Source organism: Myxocyprinus asiaticus, chromosome 30 (genome assembly GCF_019703515.2).
Source record: "Myxocyprinus asiaticus isolate MX2 ecotype Aquarium Trade chromosome 30, UBuf_Myxa_2, whole genome shotgun sequence".
NCBI classification, from domain to species: Eukaryota; Metazoa; Chordata; class Actinopteri; order Cypriniformes; family Catostomidae; genus Myxocyprinus; species Myxocyprinus asiaticus.
Window position 1 is genome coordinate 10,376,275 of NC_059373.1, and position 21,544 is coordinate 10,397,818.

General features: G+C 37.2%; 1 protein-coding gene across 1 annotated transcript; it reads right to left on the bottom strand.

Moving 5' to 3' along the window:
* Positions 1-372: 372 nt before the first annotated feature.
* On the bottom strand, positions 373-18,580 carry dbpa (D site albumin promoter binding protein a). Its single transcript, XM_051664644.1, has 4 exons — positions 17,594-18,580; positions 12,783-13,214; positions 6,579-6,823; positions 373-4,515 (listed from the first exon to the last, which is right to left on the bottom strand). Exons 1-4 carry the CDS (start codon positions 17,781-17,783, stop codon positions 4,300-4,302), a joined length of 1,083 nt encoding a protein of 360 aa, XP_051520604.1. The 5' UTR covers positions 17,784-18,580; the 3' UTR covers positions 373-4,299.
* Positions 18,581-21,544: the final 2,964 nt, after the last annotated feature.

Consider the following 21,544-nt stretch of genomic DNA (forward strand, 5'->3'; position numbering starts at 1 on the left):
CTCCTCCTTGCCCACCTTACCTCATTACACTATTCTTTTAAGGTCCTCTATCTATTAATTAAAGTTTACTTTCAACCATCAGTGCCCTAATGAACATAAATTTGTATTCACAGCATAAGGGATACTTTGTTAGTGAATAGGGGTAATCATTTATTGGCGTTTTAGGAAAAAAGCCAGACCACATATCCCAGCATACCCATAGGAAGGAACAGTAGACATTACCATGTGAAGTTTGGTAGTGGTGCAATCATGGAATTTTTAGTTCATAACAGTCACAAACAGGGAGCTGTTCATAATCCACATGTGGACAGGGTTAAAATGATGAATACCCGCAATAACATTTAGCAGCGCGCCATCACCGCAAAAGTGACGACAAGCTACTAATGCCCATAAGAGAGTAGGTGCACAAAGTTACATAGAAAAATAGCACTGTCAAAAGTTTTTAAACTCTTTAAGGTTTAAACCTTCATGTTTTCAAAACTTGCTTTAAGCTTCTTTTAAACAGTTCTAAGATAACAAAAAAACTGTACTTCTTTGACATGGCATCAAAAGTACCACCAAGTCAAAGTTGGTAGAAGAAGTTCAGTCGAGAAAGAAACAGTCATTTTTCAGTTTGTTTCAGGTTATATCAAATTCATCCACACAAGGACAAGATTACGGCCCCCCATTGCACCTGAGGCCTTGCACAGTCTTGGTGGATGGTTCCAACAGTGAATGGGCTCAAATGAGTAATTCAAGATGGTCTTGCAGTTAAAAGGGAGGTAAGAGAGTGATACATTGCCTTTGAAAAGTTGTTGCAAGAAAATGTTGAAAAGAATTATAATCATAATTACAACAATAATGATAATGCAAGCAATCATAATAATAGAGCAACAAGGTTAAAAAGGAAAATACATTTAATTCCTACACAAAAAGTAATAAAGTTATATATCCAGCACTGTTTTTTTTTTTTTTTTTCTTCTTTCAACCAGAATATTCCTCCAAAAATTGTTGGTAGTGCACTATTCACTTCATTGTGAAATTCTCTGGAACTATACAGCCACCGTTAGCTGGCTCCAAAAATGTGGACAACAATCAAGCAAAAGCCACAATTTTGCTGATCAGCATGGTGACGCCTGAGAAAACTGATCAATCAGGTCTTTTTTTGGAAATATACTACATTTATATATTCAAGTTATGCAAATTACATCTATAGTCACATATTCAAGCATATACTCATGTACACACATATATCTAGTGAGAGAATAGTTTAATATTTAATATATAATATAATATTGTACTTTGTATGGTACAGTAGTATCAGGGTGCATATCTTTTTTGGGGATGTGGGGTTAATTTCGAGGAGATGTATAAATATACCTGTGTAGGTCTATGTGTGTGTGTATATATATATATATATATATATATATATATATGTGTGTGTGTGTGTGTGTGTGTGTGTATATATATATATATATATATATATATATATATATATATATATATATATATATACACATATATATATACGATTCCTCATACAATGATCAGTAATAAGAAACTAAAAAGAGAAGGGTTATTGGCAAACAAGTTATAACTGCGTTGGGTTATGTGCATTTGGGTCAAGAGACTGGGTGAGCACCATATAAAACTACAGTCGTAAACCCAAGTGTTTTCCTGCATTGAAAAAATACGCAAGTATGCGCCAGCATGCAACATACCCGATGCTATACCAGCACCAATGCAGTTCCCAACATCAAAAGTTTGAGGAAGAGTGAAAGAGATGTAGAAACCGAGAGAAAGAATATTGCTGTCGTGATTAACAGTTCATGTGAAAGTCTTTTGTTTCACTATCTGTGTGTGAACATTTTTGTATTAACATTTAAATATACACTGTACACTGAAAAATCTTGTACACAGTTGTAGAAACTACCCATCATTGGCTTTGTTCAGACTGGCAGCAAAAACTCAGATGCTTTTAGTTCCTTGAAGTCTAAACAGTCAAAATCAGATTTTTACAAACATCACTGTGAATTCAGCAACAGTAGGTCAAAAGTTCTTTAGATGAAATCGGTCTGTGCTTACCGAAATTCGAACCACTGTTCCCAGTGGCCGAAGCTGGAAGTGTTTTTGACCATATAATCACGTGTGAGCTCCAGCTTCCGGGTGAAATGTCCACAGAGTGATGCCAATATCGACTTGTAAAATACATAATACAGTCAACAGGAATGCATATTTGGTCACACTTTATATTAGTTGGCCTTAACTACTATGTACTAACATTAAAAAGACTATGTATTTACTGTGTAACTATATGTTGTTCTGTAAAATACCCACATTTGCTGCTACTGAGGTTGAGGCACGGGTCGGTTTAGGAGTAGGGTTAGGGTTAGGATTAGGAGTTAGAGTTAGGTTTTGGGGTAAAGGTTGGGTTATGGGTAAAGTTAACAGTGTAACTACAAATGTAATTATATGCAAGTACTTAAAATGTAATTACAATGCAACAACATGTATGTACATAATAAGTACATTGTATCAAATGGTCATGGTCATAGTAGTTAAGACCACCTAATATAAAGTGGGTCCGCATATTTTATGAACCAATCGGCGTAACCCAAACACCAACCCAATCTTAGAATCATGGTTATCATTGATTATGTGAAAGCAATTACTTCCTGGTTCCCACAAGACCAGAACCTGTGTCTCTGAGACTGCTTATGTAACACACTCACAGTAGCACCACAGGAAAAGGTAAACACATTTGAACTGATGCAAAGATGTCTGATAGGAGCTGATGCCAGATATTTGTCATAACAGTGTCAATGCCAGGATTCCAAAACACTTCCTGTGTGATCATGTTGCCAAACCACATCCATATGTGGTTAGAAATCTGATTTGTACAGTTCAAGCTGAATGGTCAGATCAGATTTCAAGTAGTTTTTTTTTCATCACTTGGGATACCACGTGCAACACAGCATCAAACACAAAGCACAGCAGTGTGTCAACTGCTGTGTATGAATTCACTTAAACATGCTCACATGTGGTATTCACTATGTAACTGATGCTTATGTTGACTGATGGAGAGCTGTCATAAATTGAAACCTTATGTGTCTTGGTGTCCTGTTGACGCTTAAGTCATTACTATGGCAACCGATGTACTGCAGATATACTGTAAATTGACTAAACTGTCTGAACAAGCAGATCAGATTTCATCACTTGCAAAATAACAAACAGTCCTAAAGACTAGATTTGAAAAACAAATCGTATTTATGTGCAGTCTGAACAAAGCCTTTTCGAAGCAAAGCACTTTCAATGTTTTTCACTCTCTCTTTCTCTCTTCCAACTCTCACCCCAGGATAAATCAAACACACTGAATTTTAAGAAAAGGAATCAAAGATAAGAAATAAAAAACAAAAAAGTGATCATCCTTAAACTATACAGTTTTCATGTTTACTATTTTTCTCTGTCCTAGTTCACCTCGGCTCTCTGTTCCTTTTCTTGACTCTTATTGACATTTGTCCCTTTTGGTCATGTTCCTCCTGACCTGCCTAACTGCTCCTGATGTCGAAAATGTATCATTAATGATAACGATCTTGACTTTTAACAAACTTCTTCATATAGCCCTCTTTCAGTTCAGTTCCCTGTAGCCCCTCCCACCCATATATAAAATATACAAAAAAGATTATTTCCAAAATCTCATCATCTTCCTGCCTCTGCGAATATAAAAATATACAGTTTTCCTTTGTCAAAATCTCTTCACTCTCTCGTTACCATCCACATTTCCTCTTCTTCTATTCTATGATGGCTGACCCTAACAGTTCAAAAATATACAATGTCATAGAAAAAATTACATCTCTACCACCATCTATATAATTCTCTCTCTGAGAAAATCATCCCGAATAGAAAGAGGATGTTCACAAGGGCTATGTGCCATTATAAATCATCTGCGTTTATTATCCGTGGGTATTTATGTGAGATTGCACATCCACAGTCAGGGTTCAGGGTTGTATCGTAAAAGAACACGTGAAGCTTATGAAATCGCTTGTGCTTACATGTAGACCTGGTGGACATCCATACACTGGGGCTGTTTAACTTAACCCACAATTTTCAAGTTTTTGATTCAACCAAGCACCACACCACCTAATTCAGCCAATCCCTGCACTTACGAAGAAACGTAAATTTGTGAATAGAGTATCGTAGTGCTTATTTGAAGCAAACACTAAGAGAAAATGCCATTCCAAGATGAGCTGCAAAGCCCTTGAAATGCTATTTCAAAACTGTTAATTTTGTCTCTCTGCTTATATTCTCCATCTCTCCTTTTCATAAGTCTCCATGACGACTCTCGTATTTGTTGATGATGTTGCGACAGCGGCCCAGTTCTTTCCGCATATCAGCGACTTCCTGTCGGAGGGCGGCGTTCTCCCGTTCCAAGAAAGCTGCTCGGACAGAAATCTGGTTTTCTTTCAGCCGGCGGGCATCGCGAGAGCGCTTTGCTGCTTCATTGTTCTTATAGCGCCGACTCCAGTATTTATCGTCCTTTGGAACAGGAGGAGTGTTTGTCCAAGGTGGTGTGTGAGGGGAACGGATGGCGGGGGTGGGGGGGTTGGGGGGTGTTGGAGAAGAGAGAACAAAGAGGAGAAAAAAAAAATCAGATTATTTTGATTGGACATTAAAACAGAAAAATATACAGTGGCCCCCGAAAAGTATTTGGCCCCTAAAGTCACTTTAAAATGCATGAAGAACAAAATAGGTATGTTGTATCTGCAACAAAAAAAATGCTAGACCTTTCTCAGAACTTACTCACTTTTCTGAGCTGAATACTTTATTCGGAAAGGCGCAAATAATGACTTCAAAACAAATAACGCATTCATCTGAATAATATAAAAAATATTTGTATGACTGATTATCCAAGAGGCACAAGGATAAAGCAACATTTTAAATAAACATAAAATATTACAAAGAATTTATGAATCTGTGCAGCCAATATTTCTAAAGTGTAAACCTTATTTCAGATCGGATGGGCACGGTCTCGACTCCGTTTGCGGTCTCTGTTAATTGTGCGCATCTGGATCTTATCAAGTGTAACATTAAGACACGACATCATATAAACTTTCCACTTCTTGAAATGTCTATGTTAATGTATCACACGATTCACACGTGATTCCCATGTATTCATTTATAGCCTAAAACTGAGCGCGATGTTAAATTCCTGACCTGAAGTGACGGTTTAATGTCATAGCTCATTCATCCATCTCTTAAAGTTGACCACATTTATGTCCAGATCAGCGATTAAGGAAATTAGCTGGTTACGTTCCATAATGTTTTAAATGCTTCATAGAGTATTCATCTATTAGTAATATACCTCCTTATGTAAAACGAAGAAACTGAAACATGCTCCGTCTTTTTTTCTTCTTCTTTAAACTGTGCTACCTCTGTTAAGGCACTATATAAATGTAACATTATTATTATTATTATTTAACTAAATAATGGTGTCTTATCAAAATTCCTGATAGATTTACAGGACTTTCACCTGTTTGTAGGCTATATTGATTTTATTTTAATTTCTTTTAATGTTTGAAATTGTATTTATTATTCACTGTTATTGTTATACATGCACAGACAAGTGGAAATTCTAAGTTAACAACATATTCCACAGTTAATGTAGCCTACAAATTCAGTTTCATCTGGTAAGAAAAAAATAATAAAATATGTTTTTTTTTAAATAATAGCTGTATAATAATAATAATAATAATAATTATTATTATTATTATTATTATTATTATTATTAGGCTATTATTATGAAAAGGCATATACAAAGCATATTTTATTAATATAAACTATAAATGTAACATTTAAAAATGGCCATTTCATTTAGTTTTGACGCACTTCCAGTTTAAGCCCTGCCCACACCCGGTTCTATCCGAATACAGAGACAGAAACAGATCATTCTGCCATATGAACAGATACAAATACAGATAATGGCTTTGCTGCACACCCCTATTCTGAGCTATGTGCAATTTCTAATTTTTAACATTTGAATCAAAGGTTCTTTCACTTTTTGGTCTATGAATTTCTATGATTTTTCCATGACCTTCCCAGTCATTTGTGATTACTGTATAAAAATTATTTAGAATTGGTTTTAAAGCGATTGCTGTGCGGATTACTATTTGTATATCAGGTAACAATCTTTTTAAATAATATATTTAAACAATTACTTAATAATTACTTCTTAATGTAAAAATGTCTCCAATAAAACCCTTAACAGATAGATATTACTTTTTTTTCCCCATGAACTTTCAAGGCCTGTATATCACAATTTAAAAAAATTCCCTGATATTTCCAGGTATTTCATGACCATGGGAACCATGTCACTTTATTATTTTTTTTAAATATATATATATATATATATATATATATATATATATATATATATATATATATATTATTCTCTGTGATGCTTATTAAACTCCTTCATATCATAGATATTTAAGTTTTTTCTTTTTTTCCCCCACATTTTATTGATTAACTGATAATAGTCCATCAAAATGCTAATATAGTATGTTAGTAAGTCATAAAACATTTTAAATGCAATGCAGTACCTTCTGTTCATCTGGCACCAGCATCTTGCGGGCCTTCTTGATCATGGGCTGAGGCTTCAGCTCATCCTCTGTGAAGTGATGCCTGCGTGGGTCAAACGCCTCTTGACCTGGCACACTAGACAAGGCGAGGTCTGCGGGGTCAGGATCAAAGTTCACCATGACATCAGCCACATTGGTGGGTGGCACCACAGGCGGAGGTGGGCAGGAGGGGCTTGGAGAAGGATCAGGTGGTACAGTTTGAGCTCCTGTTGAGAGAGGGTAAGTGTCAAGAAAAATACAGTCTCTCACATGTCGCAGGCCACATGTTACCAAACAGAATAAAACCAAGCATCTGGGCTCAAGGCAAAGAGGATTATGAACAATGGAATTGTACTGTATGTTCCTTTTGGCCACCAGGGTGCAGCAAAAACCAACATGGACATTTGCCAATTTCAGCAGCTGGCAGGCAAGGCCAACAAGCCAATCTGCAGTTCTAATCTATGTTATAAACATTCAGAAAAGCATCATAAAATCAACCCAGAAAACTCTCAACTCTAAGCCTTTTACATTGCTTGCTTTCCATATATTCTTCCTCTTTTTAGTTTGAAATATGCTTTTAGAGCAGCAAATAGCCCTGCAGTTGAAATGCGAGCACTTGACATTAATTATGATAAATTAGCCGTAATGGCAGTTTCTGCTTTAGCAGCTCTGCGCTGTGCATTTAAATTGTTCCAGAGTGATTTCTTGCACAGACATAATATATTTAGGATATCCACATAAAATTAAGAGCCAATTACACATGTATACCGTTTGTTGTTGTATACTCTTGTAAATATCACCAGCAGTGGCGATTTCTCAGGGCCAGCAAAGCCTTCTCTGCTGGCCTAACATGCCAAATAAATAAATATTTTTCATCCTTTCATTCTCAATCACCTTTTTGCCAATGTATTTTTAATCGCTTTCCACTCTTAATTAATCTACAAACAAATAGAGAAAAACGAAAAGATTATCCAGTCAGAATTTATTCCTTGATGCTTACAAGCCAAGCCTGACAACTGTTTCGTTTCACAAATCACATGTCCAAAGCCCGAAGCAGCATGTGAGTTTGAGCTCCACCTTGTCAGGACTTCATAATTTCTTCATAATCCCTCAACAGTGCAAATTAATGAGCAACTAAAGTCAGATCATCAGATTCATCAGCCAATCACATTGATTTATTTGTTCTTGGTGGGTGTGATCTTTAGGATGTGTCCTGGTCGAGGCCTTCTAGCTGAGAGTGACGCAATCACGCTTTAAGTGACGTAATTTGAAAGCGAAGCGCTCGAGATCTTACTGACGAGTCGACTGTCATTACTGCCTCATCACCATTGAGAAAGAGATCCTTATGGATTTACAAACACGAGATGTTCTGCATGACCGTGTGATTGCTTAATTTATTAAACAGGAAAGGAGGACTGATTTTCACTTCAAGTGAATTGGTAAGTGCTTTTTGCATTGTTATAGCAACATCAGGTTTTCTACGTGTAAATTAGGCTTCTTGAGCATTCAGTGTCGGATCAAGTTTTGAAAAGTAGTGCTGCGTTCCATTCAACTCGGAAAGTCGGATTTTACAACTTCCTACTAGGAGAAGTGCAATGGAATGCATCTTGAAGTCAGAATTACAACTTGTAGGCTCGTGCAGAAATTCTCAACTCCGAGATGCAGGGGCATGATGTCACACAAACATGTCGACACTCAGGAAGATATACAAAGTGATAAACATTCACTTTATTAAGTAATATCGATAAATAAGTTTGTTTCCACATTACATGATATTAAAGCTTGTTTAACAAACGCCTGCAGAAACAGGTGTATAAAACATTATAATCTCTTTTGATAATCGTACACCTGAAGCACAAATGCTAGCGCTGCAGCACTGTTTATCAGTTGGGTTGCTAGGAGACATCTCTAATGAGAGTCAAACCCCTGCTAAGCTAACGGGAGCATTGCAGTTTTGTTTCCTATCGGGGAATGGAATGCATTTATGGTCGGAGATATCAAGTATGAATATCCCACATCCAACTTGAATGGAACGCAGCATAACCGTGTACCCTGACGAAACGAAATTTATTGCAAGCAACGTTCATTTCACAAAACAGTCATGCTGCAGTTAAAATTAGGCTTGCTTGAGCATTAAATGTCGTTTCAAGTTCTGGCTTTCATGCGTGGACATGTTTTTAAAATGTCAGTTGGTATTATTAATTGACTGCCACGTAATGTATGAAAGGCATAGTGTCTTATTCATTGTGAAACTATGTTTTCTTAATGGCATGAATCGCACTGAAGGCCTAGACTTAAAATGCACGGGCCATGGCTGTTCACCAGTGAATGCTGAAATAAGATAATTCTGTTTATTTCAACAACAGCACAATTTGCCATCAGACTTAAAACAGCTCCTGAAAGCCCAATTTGCTCATGTAAACATAATTAAATTCTTTGTAATTTAATAATGAGCTTCTAAGCCCGAACACTCAGAAGGCCTGCCAAAGATTTGTTTGTCATTTATTCAGAAAACACATAAAGAATAACACAAAGAGATATAGGAAGTATGTTACATAAAACACACTCCCCTCCCACATATCCCAGCATCTTGTCCAGTTCCTGTCTTAATCCCTGTCTATCTAAAAACTACCAGAGGAAAAAAAAAAGTGTTCCTTCCCATGGGCATGCACAAAACCAGCTGTCTTTTGGGCCTTTTCCTCTCTATGTGGGAGGAGACATAAACAAGAGACACAGCTGTGTGCACAATTCACATAGTACAAGCTAAACAAACACACACACAATGACACATAATGTTTATACAGCCATACAAAGGCAAACCCAAAACAGCCCCTCTAATGAATCTATCTATCTATCTATCTATCTATCTATCTATCTATCTATCTTTCTATCTATCTATCTTTCTGTCTGGCATTTTATTGTTCTGTCGTTCTATGTATTTGTCTGTCTGTCTATCTATCATTTTATTGTTCCATCTATGTATCTGTCTGTAATTCTGTCTATCTATCTATCTATCTATCTATCTATCTGTCTGTCTGTCTGGCATTTTATTGTTCTGTCGTTCTATGTATCTGTCTGTAATTCTGTCTATCTATCTATCTATCTATCGATCTTTCTGTCTGGCATTTTATTGTTCTGTCGTTCTATGTATCTGTCTGTCTGTCTATCTATCATTTTATTGTTCTATGTATCTGTCTGTCATTCTGTCTATCTATCTATCTATCTGTCTGTCTGTCTGTCTGTCATTTTATTGTTCTGTCTTTCTATGTATCTGTCTGTCTGTCTATCTATCATTTTATTGTTCCGTCTATGTATCTGTCTGTCATTCTGTCTATCTATCTATCTATCTATCTGTCTGTCTGTCTGGCATTTTATTGTTCTGTCGTTCTATGTATCTGTCTGTCTGTCTATCTATCTATTGTTTTATTGTTCTGTCGTTCTATCTATAATTTTATTGTTCTGTCTATGTGTCTGTCTGTCTATCTATCTATCTATTTATCTATCTACAGTATTATTTTGTTGTTCTGTCATTCTGTATCATCTATCTAGCTATCTGTCTGTCTGTCATTTGATTGTTCTGTCTTTCTATGTATCTGTCTGTCTATCTATCTATCTATCTATCTATTGTTTTATTGTTCTGTCATTCTATCTATCTATCTATCTATCTATCTATCTTTCTTTCTGTCTGGCATTTTATTGTTCTGTCGTTCTATGTATCTGTCTGTCTGTCTATCTATCATTTTATTGTTCTATGTATCTGTCTGTCATTCTGTCTATCTATCTATCTATCTATCTACCTACCTATCTGTCTGTCTGTCTGTCATTTTATTGTTCTGTCTTTCTATGTCTGTCTGTCTATCTATTGTTTTATTGTTCTGTTGTTCTATCTATCTATAATTTTATTGTTCTGTCTATGTATCTGTCTGTCTGTCTATCTATCTATCTATTTATCTATCTACAGTATCTATTATTTTATTGTTGTCATTCTGTATCATCTATCTATCTATCTATCTATCTATCTATCTATCTATCTATCTGTCTGTCATTTTATTGTTCTGTCATTCTATCTATCTATCTATCTATCTTTCTGTCTGTCTGTCATTTTATTGTTCTGACTTTCTATGTATCTGTCTGTCTATCTATCTATCTATTGTTTTATTGTTCTGTCATTCTATCTATCTATCTATCTATCTATCTATCTTTCTGTCTGGCATTTTATTATTCTGTCGTTCTATGTATCTGTCTGTCAATCTATCTATCTATCATTTTATTGTTCTGTCTATGTATCTGTCTGTCATTCTGTCTGTCTGTCTATCTATCTATCTATCTATCTGTCTGTCTGTCTGTCATTTTATTGTTCTGTCTTTCTATGCATCTGTCTGTCTATCTATCTATCTATTGTTTTATTGTTCTGTCATTCTATCTATCTATCTATCTCTCTGTCTGTCTGGCATTTTATTGTTCTGTCGTTCTATCTATCTATCTGTCTATCTATTATTTTATTGTTCTGTCATTCTGTATCATCTATCTATCTATCTATCTATCTATCTGTCTGTCTGTCATTTTATTGTTCTGTCTTTCTATGCATCTGTCTGTCTGTCTGTCTGTCTATCTATCTATTGTTTTATTGTTCTGTCGTTCTATCTATCTATCTGTCTTTCTGTCTGTCTGGCATTTTATTGTTCTGTCGTTCTATCTATCTATTGTTTTATTGTTCTGTCATTCTATCTATCTATCTGTCTGTCTGTCTATTATTTTATTGTTCTGTCATTCTATCTATCTATCTATCTGTCTGTCTGTCTGTCATTTGATTGTTCTGTCGTTCTATGTATCTGTCTGTCTGTCTGTCTATCTATTGTTTTATTGTTCTGTCATTCTATCTATCTATCTATCATTTCATTGTTCTGTCATTCTATGTATCTGTCTGTCTGTCTGTCTATCTATTGTTTTATTGTTCTGTCATTCTGTCTATCTATCATTTCATTGTTCTGTTTATGTATCTGTCTGTCTGTCTAACTATTTATCTACAGTATCTATTATTTTATTGTTCTGTCATTCTGTGTATCTATCTATCTATCTATCTATCAAACTGTCTGTCTATCTATCTATCTATCTATCTACAGTATCTATTGTTTTATTGTTCTGTCTGTCTATGTATCTGTCTGTCTGTCCATCTATCAGTTTATCTTTCTATCTAAAGTTCTATTGTTCTGTCATTCTATGTATCTGTCTGTCTATCTGTAAGTTAATGTCCTTTTAATGTACAATGATAAACATCTCTTCAGCCACACATACCCATACACAACACACACCACTTGATCTGTTTCAGATGCCAATAACATCTTGTTTTGCCAAGTTATCATGATCAAAAGACAAATACCAGACACAGGCATATAGCTCTTACTGCTTTAAAACATATAAATATAATTTTAGCATTCTTTTTCTCATTCCCCCCTCTCTCTCTCTCACCCCTTTTTCTCCTCCCCTGTCCATTCTATCTCCCTCTCCATTGCTCTCTGCATCAGCACGTGACAAGTCGACTGCACATGGCCCCAACGTGTGAGGAAGCAGGAGGGAGGGGGAGAGACATTTCAAAGCATGCTACAGAAGCGCACCCACCATCTCCAGCAGTCCTCTCTCCATGCAGCATTTTGAAAATCTAAGTGGATCTTTCTGTTAATATTGTGCAAAATCTTGCATTTTATTCTACATAAATCTCAATTCGGCACCATCCCAATTAGTGGTAACACTGCAAGTCTTGCAGACCACTGTATTACAAATAACATTATCAAAACATTAGTTATGATTTCACTTTTTTTTTCGGTTTTTTTTTTTTTTAGTTAAATTTGGTATTTCCTCAAATGTTTCATTATGTTATTTTCTGCTCTGATAATTCTGCTGTAAAGAGACATTTCCACTACACATACGCTACTACACACAAGCTTCAAAGCCTGCATTGCTGTGGGCATCAGAGGCCAACAGTTTTAGACACCCCATAATGCATCACTGAAGTCAACACGAGTCACTGACACTATCCTGCTCATGTTCACATCGATGCACACACACATTATGCATTAAAGGGACAGTTCACCCAAAAATGAAAATTCTGTCATCATTCACTCCCGCTCATGTTTTTCCAAACCTATAACCTTCACAAACACATGAAAAACTCATCATGGTTCTTACCATGCAGACACTCTGGACCTCCCAACAATCCAGGGGCCTGCGGCACATCCAAACCCAGCAAAGAGGATGATGAAGATGAAGAGGACAGGGAAGAGATGGAGGAGGCGGATGAAGAGCACGGCGGAGAGGAAGATGGGGGGCACTGAGAGCTCTGGCTGGGAACGGCCGACTGCGTGCTCTGGGAAGGGACCTGAGCGGCAGTACTGCAAGTGTTTCCCGAAGGCATGCACCCCATCCCGTTCTCTGTCAAGAATTCCTCTAGGTCCATATACTGTAGCTGGAACAGGCCGCCGTCGCATGGCAATGAGCGCTCCCAAAGCAATGGTCCAAGGAAGGTGGACTGGTTGGTGGAGCGCAGGGAGCCGTTGCCTCCATTCATGCCTCCTACTCCGCCCAATGAATCCTCATCAGAATCCAGAGGTTTGTCTTTATCTGACAGTGGATAAAAGAACAATAGTACTTTGATTCAATCATCTCTCCACAGTGTCACCAAATGGAATTGCAAAAATAATGTTTTCAAACGAGTTTCTCAAAAAATCCTCCACTGATCTGACAAACAGACATACACACTAATACACTAACAACTACCAAAGAATGTTTACATGAGATGTTTAAATGAGATTTATGAGGATTATTCTCTGCTTTTGATGACAAATTGTGAACATTCATGTTCACAACACATGCTCACAATGGATAAGCCAGTAAGAATGTTGGTAAATGTGTTTATGTGCAATGCAGAATCAGAGTATTGGGCAAAATCTTTGTGTGCTTACACCATTTATGACCTTACTCTGATTAAGGAAAACCACCTAAGGCTTTATATGGACTTACATGTTGTGGGTTTATTAAGCATAATAAGTTTTAATAAGAGCAACGTTTTGAAAGCGCCACAGTGTTTACACTATTCTAAGGGAATCAACCTATGAATAGCTATTAGTTGTCTCTGAATAATAATCTAAGAATGCAGTATGTACACTCACTAAACACTTTATTAGGAAGGCCTGTGCACCTGCTTATTCATGCGATCGTCAGCCAATCGTGTGGCAGCAGTGCAATGCATAAAATCATGCAGATGTGAGTCAGGAGCTTCAGTTAATATTCACATCAACCATCAGAATGGGGGAAAATATGATCTCAGTGATTTAGAATGTGGCATGATTGTTGGTGCCAGACGGGCTGGTTTGAGTATTTCTGTAACTGCTGATCTCCTGGGATTTTCACGCACAACAGTCTCTAGAGTTACTGAGCCAAAAACGAAAAACAACCAGTGAGGGGCAATTCTGCGGACGGAAACGCCATGTTTGGTGAGAGATGATAACGGTTAATCACCAGACTGGTAGTGAGTAGAGTAGCATCTTAGAATGCACAACACTTCGAACCTTGAGGTGGATGGGCTACAACAGCAGATCATGTCGGGCACTTTATTAGGACCATAGTATTCCTAATAAAGTGCTCAGTGAGTGTATTTAAAAAAAAAAAAAAAAAAAAATTACGCAATAAAATATTTAAAGGACCGATTTCACAAAAAAATTATCAACTGCATTGCAAAAGTCCATGCTCTGAAATTCACAAAATGCTGACACTGGGCCCCTCAACCAAAATCAAAAAACCAGTCCAAATGATAAACCTGCATGTTTTTAGCTCTTCTCATTTAGAGCAGTGTTATTATAGTTAATGAAAACTAAAATGAAAACTAACTAAAATAATTTTTGTTAACTAAAATAAAAATAAAAACTGAAATTATTGGAAAAAACTACATAACTCCAAAACTAACTAAAATAAAATAAAAATGATCTCAAATTCATTTTAGTTTTAGTTTTTGACATAATATGGTGAATGGCATACATAACCTAACATTATACCTTTGAAGAAAGCTTAGGATGTCTTCTACCTTAGTCAAAAGCAAAAATTAAGAAATATTCAATACTGGAAAATAGAACCTTTGAAGATCCTCTTTTGACCAAATCCCAGATGTGTTTAAGCAGCAGGGTCTACTGGTAAAGTGGGACAGAGAAAAACATTATTCTCTAAAAATATATATATATATATTTGAAATTAATTTTTATATTTTCTTCTACACTTTCACATCATAACATTAAGTTAACTTTTACTTTTTTAATAAACTAGATTTACCTAAATTTTATGTCATTTTCTTTACCATTGTTTTTCCCACCTGTGGTCATGAAATGAGTTCTGCCACACAACCCAAAGTAAAATCATCAAAACCTCCCGTGGTTTAATCCATGATTTCTGAAGTGATCTAATCTGTTTTGGGTGAGAACAGACCAAAATGTAACTCCCTTTTCACTGTACATCTTGCAATTGCAGTCTACAGGAACGATCATGATTTCAAGCTCGATTACACTTACTAGTACAGTTTGCAGAGTGCTAAATGGTGCTGGGAAATATAATCGAGCTTGAAATCATGATTGCCAAGGAGACTGCTGATGTCAAGATTTACAGTAAAAAGGGACTTAAATATTGATCTGTTTCTCACTCACACCTATCATATCGCTTCTAAAGACATGGGTTTAACCACTGGAGTCATTTGCATAACTTTTATACTGCCTTTATGTGATTTTTGGAGCTTCAACGTTTTGGCCCCTATTGACTTGCATTGTGAGGACCTGCAGAACTGAAATATTCTCCTAAAAATCTTCATTTGTGTTCAGCAGAAGAAAGTAAGTCATATACATCTAGGATGGCATGAGGTTGAGTAAATGATGAGAGAACATACATTTTTTGGGTGAACTATCCCTTTAATTGTATACTGTCCAAAGATTAGTTTAGTAATGATTTATAATCATTTAAAGAAATACATATGGATATAATGTGGATCAAGCTTAAATGTCTTTTGTCACTTTGCCCATATTCATCCCATATTATAAATTTTGAAACATTTACAATCCACATTAAACATGAAAATACCACTAGACAGACGTAACACAAGACTGCCCAGAGAAACGTAATGATGTTAGACTTTTTAAATTACACCAGTAAATGCTACAATAGCGTATAAAAATACTATAAAAAATAAAATAAAAATACTAAAACTAAAATAAAAACTAACTAAACTGATACTAAAAAAAACACTGAGAAAACGAAAACTAAACTAAAACTAACAGGAAAACTGTGAAAACTAACGAAAATTAAACTAAATTGTAATGAAAAATTTAATAGAAAATAGAAAGAAAAAAAAAACTAAATAAATAATCCAAGACTATAATAACACTGATTTAAAGAGCTCATATTTTGCACAAAGAAATTAAAGTTTCCATATTATGCATAAACACTGTGCCCATGCATAAGAGCGTACAGTTTGTGTAATGAATAAACAAAGCTCATGGGAGAAGATGACCCTTGAACCGTCACTTGGTGCATGTAGCCTGCGCCATTACAGCTGCAGTAGGCTTGGAAAACACAATGCCATGCACTGAACTGAAATACCAGGGGCCAAGATGGCAGATGGAAAGAAGAGAGATTGGGGGGGGGGGGACTAGCTGGCAAATGAGAGTGCTGCATGAGTGCTTCTGAGAGAAGAGCTCAAAGCAGTCAGCTAAGATGTCATCTTCAGCACAGATGCTTTTGAAGATGGAGCTAGGGAATATGCACTGCATAGTGATAGCTGGGAATAGCCATGTTTTACCCAACAATGGCACTGCAGTATACTGGCATTTACATTTATGAATTTGGTAGACACTTTTATGCAAAGCGACTTACAGTGCATTCAAGGTATACATTTTACCAGTTTGTGTTTCATGGGAATCGAACCCATGACCTTGGCATTGCTAGATCTATACTCTACCAGTTAAGATGAGAGAAAGAAAAAAACCCTGACAAAAGGGAAGTAAAATCCTTATCAAGAGATATATTTATGGTGTGACAAATAGACAATGAGATGACGACAGAATAAAGAGGGAAATGGATATCGTAAAGATAGGAGAATACACAAAAATGAAACACTGAGATTTACATGGAGAGTGTGAGTTTTTAACATTACCAAACAAAATATGACTGTGGAATTTGCATTACAAGGTGCAGCATAGGCCATACTCATACCAGATAATTTACACATAAGCTATACAAAAAAGCTATTTGGGGAACGAATAAATTTTTTTTATCTACTAAAAGCTTTGTCACAGCACCCATCCACCTCTTCTTGTTGTCTTGATTAACAAGAGGAAAATACAGACAGCCATGGGAGCTTGGGAAATCCCTTTAAGATATGGGAGAGGCTTTAATTACTTTAATTTGTTATGGTCCTTTAACATCACATGGTTTGTCAACAATTTATCCATGCAACTGAGTTCAGTTCAACAAAGTGATGCAGAACTCCTAGTCAACAAAAGTTATCTTTATGTTGCCTATTTTTCCTTTGACTGGACTTTGTAAAAGCATACCAGCAGAATTAGTCTATTTCAGAGCAAAAACAAAACATTGTTGGTAACCCTGGGAGCTAAGCTAGACAGAAATACTATTTAAGAGGAAGGGAAGGGCTGTATTAGCAATAACAATAGTGGATTCGTGGAGGAGAGAGAGAGACACAGACAGACAGACAGACAGACAGAGAGAGAGAGAGAGAGAGAGAGAGAGAGAGAGAGCACACACACTGAGAGAGAGAGAGAGAGACACACACACACACAGAGAGAGAGAGAGAGAGAGAGAGAGACACACACAGAGAGAGAGAGAGAGAGACAGACAGACAGAGAGAGAGAGAGACACACACACACAGAGAGAGAGAGAGAGAGAGAGAGAGAGAGAGAGAGAGAGCACACAGAGAGAGAGAGAGAGAGAGAGAGAGAGAGAGTCACCTTTCATCTCACAGCAGTTTTTTCCTCTATGGTCCGCTTTAATGGGCAGCTGAAGAAGGGATTTCAGACTGGCCATGGAATTATTCAGGTGGCCATTGGTGGTGGTACCTGCAGGGTTTGCAGGTCCAAGTTGCGGGCTGGTCCCTGCTGGAAGGTCGGGTGGCAATAGCTGAGAAATTGGCCTGGACATTCCTTGGTGTCACACCTAGTCCAGGTTCGACCAGTTAATAACTTTTGAGATCACTAGACAGTTGACTGTAAAAATGTTCCAACCAGAGGCAGAAATATACTAAAAAACTGAGTTCGGTAATTGAGTAAATGCCTCGCTTCGCGAATAAGGATGTATATCGAAGTTTATGAGCGGTTAAAATTCGTCTTAAAGGCGCTTCTCCTAATTCGTACCCATTAGTGAAGTGAACTGACGTCCTGTATGGTCCACTGACTGAAGTGAGTAGCTGCTGGGAGTTTTACTTCATCCTCTTGACATCCTCTTGGCTCCTTTAAAAGTATTACGACAATTGTTTCGCGTTCTGTAAGAACGGCTCTGATCTTCCCTGGGATCACCGCTTATTTGTTGACGTATGTCAGTCTCGCGCTCATCTGGTGCTCCTCGCGGCCAGGACAGAAATATTCCCCGAAAAAGCGAATGAGCTGTATGAGACGGGCGTCCATGGAGGCAGAAATAAAATTCAGTCCTTCACAGTCTGCCGCACACTTTGAGTGAAGTATAAAATCAGACTAAATCGAATAGACAGACCTCGAAAAACTCAAAAATGTATGCAAATAAAAACATATATAATATGTTAATGTGAGCTAACGCGGTTAGGATGGACGGCTGTTATTATTCCGCTGCCCTCTTTGTTGCTCTCTCTTTCTCTTTATTTTTGTAGCTAACCTCCGCAACCTCTTTCTTTCTCCGGGCACACTCGGTAAACCGAGCGCTCGGTATCATAGCAAGAGTCAGCTGGAACGTACACGGGCAGCGCTCGTGACGTCACCTCTCACGGGGGAACGGCTCTCAGGGGCGGATCTATTCATTATTCATGAGACACACCCCCTCGGTTACCGCCCACAATATGATAAACGAGCCGCTCTGGCCAATAGTCTGCGTGCTACCGTGCATATTATTGTCAGACCACCCCTGTTTTTCCTAACCTCTTCTGTGCTGTTGCATTTCCATGGATCGACCTCGAATGTAAGGACAAAAAACGTACACAACTCTTAGGCAGAAAGACAAAAGCTCAAAATATTACACTTATGCTAAGAAAGTTGTCTAGCATATACATAAGTAATCAACTTCTCGGCTGGAATAAAAAAATATATATAATGTATCGTATGTGAGAATGTTCCTGCGAATGTAAACATTTGACATATATCACAGGATGAATAGCGTAGAATTATTGGACGGGTCTATTCTAAGCCAAACCATGACTCCTAGTACGAGTGCTATTCATAACAAAACTAATAATCATCATAGTCATTCATTCTTCTTTTTGTCACTAGCTGTCACTGGCCAGAATAAGCCAAAAACGTGAGTATTTCGAGTTGGCCGACACAAATGTATTTCCATAGTACCTTAAGGCCAGCACCAGTCCTCATAGCGAGCACATGGCTCAGGCACGCGCAATCGCTGCCTACCGGCGGCCTCTCCTTCACGCGATTGGCCAAAAGTAGGTCAGTCTCTGCCTTTCGCGCGCTTCCATTGGACAAAACTAGGTCAGTCGCTCCTCCCAGACTTCTCCCCATGCTAGTGCCGCGTGAGACTGGAGTAAAACAACATGCAAAGGCGGCTTGGTGAGATCTTTGTGGATTAGTTGCCGGCAACTCTTGTCAGACGCAGAGATCAAATGGAATCTGCCTTTGCGTGTTTAAAAAGGAAAACAAATAAGAAGAAAGCGCCTTGCACGCGGGTTGTTATCCACATTGATATAGACACATTGCATTTTTGTCTACATGACTGATACAAGTTCATATGCTTCTTTTAAAGTGTGTGAAATTATGTCTTATGGGAGTCAAGCTACAATTTAATTTGTATTTGTAATAACATATCTAACCATATAGTTTCCTGCATAGAAAGGCAAGGGCAATGCACTATATACATACACCGATCAGCCACAACATTAAAACCACCTGCCTAATATTGTGTAGGTCCCCCTCATGCCGCCAAAAAAGCGCCAACCCACATCTCAAAATAGCAATTCTGAGATGCTATTCTTCTTACCACAATTGTAAAGAGCGGTTATCTGAGTTAACATAGACTTTTTCAGTTCAAACCAGTCTGGCCATTCTCTGTTGACCTCTCTCATTAACAAGGCATTTCCGTCCACAGAACTGCTGCTCACTGGATGTTTTGTTTTGTTTTTGGCACCATTCGAAGTAAAATCTAAAGACTGTTGTGTGTGAAAATCCCAGGAGATCAGCGGTTACAGAAATACTCAAACCAGCCCGTCTGGCACCAACAATCATGCCATGGTTCAAATTACTGAGATCACATTTTTTCCCCATTCTGATGGTTGATGTGAACATTAACTGAAGCTCCTGACCCGTATCTGCATGATTTTATGCACTGCAGTGCTGCCACACGATTGGCTGATTAGAAAATCGCATGGATGATTGTTTGTGCCAGATGGGCTGGTTTGAGTATTTCTGTAACTGTTGATTTCCTGGGATTTTCACACACAACAGTCTCCAGATTTACTTCGAATGGTGCCAAAAACAAAAAGCAAAAAAAAACATCCAGTGAGGGGCAGTTCTGTGGACAGAAATGCCTTGTTGATGAGAGAGGTCAACAGAGAATGGCCAGACTGGTTCGAACTGACAAAGTCTACGGTAACTCAGACAACCGCTCTGTACAATTATGGTAAGAAGAATAGCATCTCAGAATTGCTATTCTGAGATGTGGGTTGGCGCTTTTTTGGTGGCACGAGGGGGACCTACACAATATTAGGGCTGGTGGTTTTAATGTTGTGGCTGATCGGTGTATACGTAAAAACATTGCTTAATGCATGGACATAAATCAAAGCAAAATAACCTAAAATGAAACAATTACATGTAACTATTTTATTTATGATTATTTACCTTGTTTCTATCTGCATGTATAGCAACTTCTGACTTCATTGGCATTTGCAGGGTTCCTGCACTTTCAGACTAATTAATTTGCATGACTTTTCAATGACCTTTCCAGTCATTCAGGATTATTGGACAAGAATTTTTAAATGTTATTTTATAGAGTTTGGCTGGTGGATTTCAATGGTATTGGCATACCGTGTAGTGATTTGAATGAACTGATTTAATCTATTATTCAGTGTGCAAATGTCTCCAATAAGAACTGACTTATGTTTCACATTAGTTTGCAAGCAAGCTTTACTATACACAAGCACTTAAAAAGAGCAATATGTAGTCAAGATAATATTTTAGATGCAGGGCAAAACTAGAAAAAAAGTAAATTCAATATAGACATTTATGTGATGATTTGACTAATTTCTATAACATTTCCAGGTCTAGAAAATCTCAAATTTAAAACATTCACAATTTTTAAATTCCCTGATATTTGTAGGTTTTCCATGAATGCAGGACCCTGTATATGGCCATTTTTTGTTTAAATCTGATTGTGAGAGGAAAAACTGCCAACACTAAACCTGAGAGTTTACAGTTGGCTACAGTTACTTTAAATATAAAAATCTTCTCTATAATACTGATACAAAATTAGTGCTAAGTAGCAGGTTGAGACAAATTTAAGCAATATATATAATTCTGATATAATAAAAAAATAAGTACAACGACAGAATCACTAGAATTATCTGTATGTTTAATCTTTTAAGGCAGAGCACAGCAAGCCTTGCAAGGCAAGTCGATTAATGTCCTCACCACCGCCAACTACAGGACACTACCGCCATCTAGAGGACATTGTTTGCAGGTTCATGTTCATTTTAATTAAAGTCACGTGAGATT